The following is a 7,952-nucleotide window of genomic DNA, read 5'->3' as shown; positions in this document are numbered from 1 at the left end:
AAATAAAATAAAAAGAAATTGCATTTATTTTATTTTTTTTACATTTCATGCTGGGCTCTCACTGCCCTCCAGGCCAATGTGGGGCGTGCCCCCTGTAGGGGCATACTGCGGATCTAACCACTCACCGGAGCTTTGCACAATAAACTTGCTTTATTTACAACTGTGTACTCGCTTCTTAGGTGTAGGGCCTGGTTTGGGTTCAGGTGATTAAAGGCCCATCCCCACACCCTCACACCGGCAGCTCTGCACGTGTATATGCTAGTATGTGAGTCCAGACCCCTGCGGCTGGCACCCTGACACCCAGAGCCACCACACCTCACGGACATGTGCACTTCCTGCAGGAAGCGCCGCCACCCACACTCTACCATCTATGCACAGAGGCTGGCGGCCACGCCGCATGTGCGCATGCTCTGCCCACGTACTCTGCACTGAGGTGCTGTGTGCCGACACTGACACCTGTTGGCTCTTCGCCCCCTGCATCGGTGCACATGAACTCGCAGCTTTGGAGCCTGCAGCTGTGGGTGGCACCACTGGCATCAGTACGCCCCTAGTAACTGGGTGCATGGCTGCGTGGACTGGTGCACAGCTGGACCTGCGCCGCCCTCTAGTGGCAGCTTCCGGCCAATTGCCCCCAGCCCTTGTGCCTGCCAGCTGTGCCTCTCTCTCCTGTGCCCCCTGACGGCGTTACCTTCAATAAAACTTCCCTGCGCCTTTATATACGTGCCATTCTGTGCCTCTCGTGTACCCCGCCCCCCCAAACCACCAATTATTTTGCATGATGCTTGGCTCGGTGTCCCCATATACTTCTTGACCCTCAAGCCCCCCCAAGCCTCGCCCCCTCCCTCTGCCTGCTCCGCTGCCTGCCACAGTCTACCCCCCAGCGAATGGCTCCCCTCTAACCCCCACTCACTGACTCTCTGCCGCCATTCACCCCTCGCCGCCTGCGTGCCGATGTCTAAGACAGGGGTGTGGGGGTACCTGGGGGCACGAGGGTGGCACCCCCTCTTTGGCCCAGTGATCTTCTGTCTGTCCCTTAGTTCCTCCGCCAGCCCCACCTCGCGCTCTGGCTCTCTGAGTCTGTCTCTCCAGACCCTCCCCCCCCCACCTGCTTACAGCGAGTCCCCCCCCCCTCCCCGTCTCGGTGACTCTGCCAGCCTCGCATCCTTCCCTGCACCACGAGTGGATTAATTCCGCCGACCCCGTCTGTAGGAGCTGCTGCCCCTCACGGATCTCACGGATCAGACCCTCGGGATCTCCCCACGATGTCTGATGTCTAAGGGTAGCCCTCCCCCCCCCCCCCCCGCTCGCTAGACGGAGCCCAGGAGGTGCGCGCGTGCCCACAAGCCCGTGCCAGGAGCCCGGAGCCGCTCGGACTGTGGGCGAGGAGCCCGGGAGCCCAGATGCCCAGCCCCCAGGGATGATGGAGCCCAACCGCCAGCAGTAGACCCCTTCCGGCCGTGGGTGGGCAGTGCCCGGAGCCCAGGATGCGCTGCTGTGCCCGGAGCAGGGCTCTGCTGCCACCAGGCACCCCTAGCCTGCTGCTCATCCTGGCAGCGCCCGCATTGCTCCTGTGCCAAGGTAAGGAGCCGGCCCCCGGCTTTAATGAAGTGGGTGTTTGTGTGTGGGGGGCAGGGGAAGGGGCACAGCGGTTACTTGGGGATATCGGCAACATACACTCAAATACTTTCCAAAATGAAGTGCGTGTGGCGACGAGGGGCAGGTGCAAGGAAGCGGGCACTGCCTACTTCATCGCCCCACGTGGCATTCTCGCCACAATCCGCAATCTTTCTAAATGCAGGAGGTTGGGTGTGAATAAAAGATGCCTTCTTTAATTTCTCAAACAGTCATGATGATAAGGGGGTTTGCGTGTCCCACCCATAACTATCCCTGACATGGCTCGTGCATCTCACTACCGAGGACCCTGGGGGTGGAGGAGGAGGGGGGAGGAGCGGGGGTGCAAGTAATTTTAAGAGGCAGCGCTTAGGGCAAAACGATAATTATATAAATGAAAGGTTGTAGCGCATCCCCCAGCCCTTCCGTCCCCCACAAGACGCACCGTGATTATAAGGGATAATGCGACGCCGTTGCACTGTGTTGTATAGTGCTACGTGTGAGGCGCGGGCTTCGTTGCGCTGTGCCGCGGAAAGCGCGCATGGCTGGAAGTGACAGCGCGATGCCCCAGGCAAGGCGTGCATTGACGGCGTGCACTTCTGTGGTGTGCATGTCTGTAGTGCTCGGTGCGTTGGATGGGGGTGCAGCACTGTCTTGTTTAGAGAGCCCGTCTCCTATGGGGAGGGGGGGGTCGGGGACGCCCCCCCCCCCGCGCAGTCTCTCACTGGTTGTGCTGCATGAAGGTGGGTCTTGGTGTAAGGCTTGATAGACTTTGGTAAACACTGGAGGCATGGCGTGGGGCGGCTGGGGGTGTGGGGAATTGTGCCCCCGTCTCTGCTGCGCATCCCTGCCTCTCTCTCTCTCTCTCTCTCACCCTCTCGCCACGTCCACTTTCGGGGAGCAGAGGGTCGCCTGATCCCAGAGCGCCCACACACTCTTTCCCGCTTTCCGGGCACGTGGCTGCTCTGAGGCTCGTGGCCTGGTCTGTCTCACTGCCCCGTGCGTGCTTCGCCTGCAGAGTGCACGTGCGAGGCGCGTGCCTCTCCCGGGAGACTTCTCCGAGTTCCGGGAGACTGGGACTCTCGAGGATGGTTGGGGAGAGGGCGTCCTGGGGGAGTGCTATCTGCAGGGGTCTGCGTGCAGTCTAGTGCACCCCGAGCACGGCTGCTGGGGGATTGTTGAGTGCACGGCATCCAGGCGAGGTTTCACATGAGCTATTTAAGGTGAACTTCAGCTCCTGAAGCGGCTCAGGACATCATAGGCGCTTTACAATGAACCCATAAAACAAGCAGCGTCGCGTTTCTGGGGGAGAACACTCCCGCCCCATCCCCACCCTTAGCTTGCTTGGCACACCCACGTGTATTTATGGTGAAGGTGATGGGTGGTGGTTGCAGAGGAGCGAGCACCAGGGGCAGGGTCTAGAAGGGACCACTAGGGGCCCCAGGGATTGACTGTTAAGTGCCCGGAGAGTGGGCTCCAGCGGCAGGCTGTATTAGTTCTAGGAGAGGGGCCTGCGGGGTCTATGGGGGTCTCTAGGGGACTGTTGGGGTTCGCTCTGGGACTGGGGGCGGCTTAGTGGGTTTCCCGGATACCAACAGAAGTGCACAGGAGCGGGTTGCAGAGGTCGGCTCTGGGCGCCGGGCTCCCAGAGACTGGGGGTGCGGGCACTAGGCCCGGGCTCTAGAGGGCGCTGGAGGCCGCTTGAACAGTCAGCGACCTGTGTAGCCAGGCTTTCTGTGGGGTGCATGGTGCGGGGCTTCTTTACTAAGCCTTGTGTCCTGTCAGCAGAGCCACGCCCTCCAATGCCAACTAGCGCCACGACCCTCTGTGTAGCTTCGAGGCGCTCCAGGCCACTTTTCTCAAAAGAACAGTTATTACTGTTAAGAGTCAGACCGCTTAAATATGTACATCCTGGCTACATTCACAATAAAGCAACACGTGGCAGGCCCAAATGCCCAGATGTGGACTGTGGGGGTGTGAGACATGACACGTGCAAAAGAGGAGACTGAAAGGCGCGAACATTACACTTGCCTGCCACCCTCTACCCCCTCCCCCATTCTCCACCAGACAGGGGCCGCCTCTCCGGACCCCGAAATCCACCATTTTGAAAAAAAAACACTCCCCTCCGCCGAAGCCACCTCGATATCCCCTATAGTGCTTAGAAGCACCCGAGTATCCCCCGAAACCCCGTCAGTCTTTCCCCGAAACCCCGGGAAGACTTGTCTTATGGACCCCCCATCTCTCCGCCCACTTGCCTATGTGATCCCAGGTTCTACACCCCTGTAAGAACATACACCACGAGAGGGAACATGGCAATACCACGCAGGCCGCTCGCCGTGAGAAGGCGCCACCTGTCACCCAACAACTTATCCACGGCCCCTCTTCACACAGGCATCGACCCCCGCACCCCCCCTCCCCCCTCACGCGACCTGTGGCAGGGGGAGAATGAGTGACACACGCCCTGCAAGCCAGGCGTGAAAACAAAGGACTCGGATGAAATCAGGAGTCTCGTCAGCTGGAAGTGATCATTTCGGAAGGGGGCAATGCGCCCCCCACCTCTCCTCCTTGAATAGTGCCGCATGCATTTCTCTCGCCAGCTGGGCACCTTACCTGTGCAGCTTTGGCGGAGAGGGGGCATAGCGTTCGGAGAAGCACTGGGTGATGTCTTGCCACCCAGGGCGCCTAATGACACAGAGAGTGAGTTCTGGAAAGATCAGTGTTCCTTTGTTCCCAATCCACCCTTCGTGGTACAGGGACTGACTTGATAAGTGCTCAATTCCCCGCATACACGTTATGGCATAGGGAGTGACTTATGTGACGCATGAGTGTTTCAGTTCCCGGCCCCCATTAATGCCATAGGGAGCGACTTCTGTGACGCATGAGTGCTTCAGTTCCCAGCCCCCCTTAATGCCATAGGGAGCGACTTCTGTGACGCATGAGTGCTTCAGTTCCCAGCCCCCCTTAATGTCATAGCGAGTGACTTCTGTGACGCATGAGTGCTTCAGTTTCCAGCCCCCCTTAATGCCATAGGGAGCGACTTCTGTGACGCATGAGTGCTTCAGTTCCCAGCCCCCCTTAATGTCATAGCGAGAGACTTCTGTGACGCATGAGTGTTTCAGTTCCCAGCCCCCCCTAATGTCATAGGGAGCGACTTCTGTGACGCATGGGTGCTTCAGTTCCCAGCCCCCCCTAATGTCATAGGGAGCGACTTCTGTGACGCATGGGTGCTTCAGTTCCCGGCCCCCCTTAATGTCATAGGGAGCGACTTCTGTGACGCATGAGTGCTTCAGTTCCCGGCCCCCTTAATATCATAGGGAGCGACTTCTGTGACGCATGAGTGCTTCAGTTCCCGGCCCCCTTAATATCATAGGGAGCGACTTCTGTGACGCATGAGTGCTTCAGTTCCCGGCCCCTTAATATCATAGGGAGCGACTTCTGTGACGCATGAGTGCTTCAGTTCCCAGCCCCCCTTAATGTCATAGGGAGCGACTTCTGTGACGCATGAGTGCTTCAGTTCCCAGCACCCCTTAATGGCATAGGGAGCGACTTCTGTGACGCATGAGTGTTTCAGACCCCAGTCCATCCATAATGGCACAGGGAATGACTTCTGTGAAGCCTGAGTGTTTCAGACCCCAGTCCACCCATAATGGCACAGGGAATGACTTCTGTGAAGCCTGAGTGTTTCAGACCCCAGTCCACCCATAATGGCACAGGGAATGACTTCTGTGAAGCCTGAGTGTTTCAGACCCCAGTCCACCCATAATGGCACAGGGAATGACTTCTGTGAAGCCTGAGTGTTTCAGACCCCAGTCCACCCATAATGGCACAGGGAATGACTTCTGTGAAGCCTGAGTGTTTCAGACCCCAGTCCACCCATAATGGCACAGGGAATGACTTCTGTGAAGCCTGAGTGTTTCAGACTCCAGTCCACCCATAATGGCACAGGGAATGACTTCTGTGAAGCCTGAGTGTGTCAGACCCCTGTCCACCCATAATGGCACAGGGAATGACTTCTGTGAAGCCTGAGTGTTTCAGAACCCAGTCCACCCCTAATGTCACAGGGTGCAAATTCTGTGACGCATGAGTGCTTCAGTTCCCAGCCCCCCTTAATGTCATAGGGAGCGACTTCTGTGACGCATGAGTGCTTCAGTTCCCGGCCCCCTTAATATCATAGGGAGCGACTTCTGTGACGCATGAGTGCTTCAGTTCCCGGCCCCCTTAATATCATAGGGAGCGACTTCTGTGACGCATGAGTGCTTCAGTTCCCGGCCCCTTAATATCATAGGGAGCGACTTCTGTGACGCATGAGTGCTTCAGTTCCCAGCCCCCCTTAATGTCATAGGGAGCGACTTCTGTGACGCATGAGTGCTTCAGTTCCCAGCACCCCTTAATGGCATAGGGAGCGACTTCTGTGACGCATGAGTGTTTCAGACCCCAGTCCATCCATAATGGCACAGGGAATGACTTCTGTGAAGCCTGAGTGTTTCAGACCCCAGTCCACCCATAATGGCACAGGGAATGACTTCTGTGAAGCCTGAGTGTTTCAGACCCCAGTCCACCCATAATGGCACAGGGAATGACTTCTGTGAAGCCTGAGTGTTTCAGACCCCAGTCCACCCATAATGGCACAGGGAATGACTTCTGTGAAGCCTGAGTGTTTCAGACCCCAGTCCACCCATAATGGCACAGGGAATGACTTCTGTGAAGCCTGAGTGTTTCAGACCCCAGTCCACCCATAATGGCACAGGGAATGACTTCTGTGAAGCCTGAGTGTTTCAGACCCCAGTCCACCCATAATGGCACAGGGAATGACTTCTGTGAAGCCTGAGTGTGTCAGACCCCAGTCCACCCATAATGGCACAGGGAATGACTTCTGTGAAGCCTGAGTGTTTCAGAACCCAGTCCACCCCTAATGTCACAGGGTGCAAATTCTGTGACGCATGAGTGCTTCAGTTCCCAGCCCCCCTTAATGTCATAGGGAGCGACTTCTGTGACGCATGAGTGCTTCAGTTCCCAGCCCCCCTTAATGTCATAGCGAGTGACTTCTGTGACGCATGAGTGCTTCAGTTCCCAGCCCCCCTTAATGCCATAGGGAGCGACTTCTGTGACGCATGAGTGCTTCAGTTCCCAGCCCCCCTTAATATCATAGGGGGTGACTTCTGTGAAGCATGAGTGTTTCAGTTCCCAGCCCCCCTTAATGTCATAGGGAGCGACTTCTGTGACGCATGAGTGCTTCAGTTCCCAGCCCCCCTTAATGTCATAGGGAGCGACTTCTGTGACGCATGAGTGCTTCAGTTCCCGGCCCCCCTTAATGCCATAGGTAGTGACTTCTGTGACGCATGAGTGCTTCAGTTCCCGGCCCCCCTTAATATCGCCCCCCTTAATATCATAGGGAGCGACTTCTGTGACGCATGAGTGCTTCAGTTCCCGGCCCCCCTTAATATCATAGGGAGCGACTTCTGTGACGCATGAGTGCTTCAGTTCCCGGCCCCCCTTAATGCCATAGGTAGTGACTTCTGTGACGCATGAGTGCTTCAGTTCCCGGCCCCCCTTAATATCGCCCCCCTTAATATCATAGGGAGCGACTTCTGTGACGCATGAGTGCTTCAGTTCCCGGCCCCCCTTAATATCATAGGGAGGGACTTCTGTGACGCATGAGTGCTTCAGTTCCCCGCCCCCTGTCATAGGGAGTGACTTCTGTGACGCATGAGTGCTTCAGTTCCCGGCCCCCCTTAATATCATAGGGAGCGACTTCTGTGACGCATGAGTGCTTCAGTTCCCAGCCCCCCTTAATGTCATAGGGAGCGACTTCTGTGACGCATGAGTGCTTCAGTTCCCAGCACCCCTTAATGGCATAGGGAGCGACTTCTGTGACGCATGAGTGTTTCATTTCCCAGCCCCCCTTAATGTCATAGCGAGTGACTTCTGTGACGCATGAGTGCGTCAGTTCCCAGCCCCCCTTAATGCCATAGGGAGTGACTTCTGTGACGCACGAGTGCTTCAGTTCCCAGCCCCCCCCTTAATGCCATAGGGAGTGACTTCTGTGACGCATGAGTGTTTCATTTCCCAGCCCCCCTAAATGTCATAGCGAGTGACTTCTGTGACGCATGAGTGCTTCAGTTCCCAGCCCCCCTTAATGCCATAGGGAGGGACTTCTGTGACGCACAAGTGTTTCAGTTCCCAGCCCCCCCCTTAATGCCATAGGGAGTGACTTCTGTGACGCATGAGTGCTTCAGTTCCCAGCCCCCCTTAATATCATAGGGGGTGACTTCTATGAAGCATGAGTGTTTCAGTTCCCCTCCCATCCTTGATGGCTGAGGGGGTGACGTCTATCTAGACTG

At 56.8% G+C, this 7,952-nt stretch overlaps 1 protein-coding gene across 1 annotated transcript in view; it reads left to right on the top strand.

The window, feature by feature from the left end:
• The first annotated feature begins 1,288 nt into the window (after window positions 1–1,288).
• The window catches only part of LOC138492751 (transmembrane protein 132D-like), a 4,310,707-nt gene continuing 4,304,043 nt past the window's right edge, over window positions 1,289–7,952 (top strand). The window contains exon 1 of the mRNA XM_069620132.1: window positions 1,289–1,578. Within this exon, the coding sequence (XP_069476233.1) occupies window positions 1,485–1,578 (94 nt within the window). The 5' untranslated portion in view covers window positions 1,289–1,484. The remainder of the gene's footprint in view (window positions 1,579–7,952) is intronic.

The sequence above is a fragment of the Ambystoma mexicanum genome, chromosome 10, assembly GCF_040938575.1.
Source record: "Ambystoma mexicanum isolate Mex_15411 chromosome 10, UKY_AmexF1_1, whole genome shotgun sequence".
Taxonomy (NCBI): Eukaryota; Metazoa; Chordata; class Amphibia; order Caudata; family Ambystomatidae; genus Ambystoma; species Ambystoma mexicanum.
The sequence above is the reverse complement of the archived record's forward strand: the minus strand, read 5'-3'. Positions and strand labels throughout refer to the sequence as shown.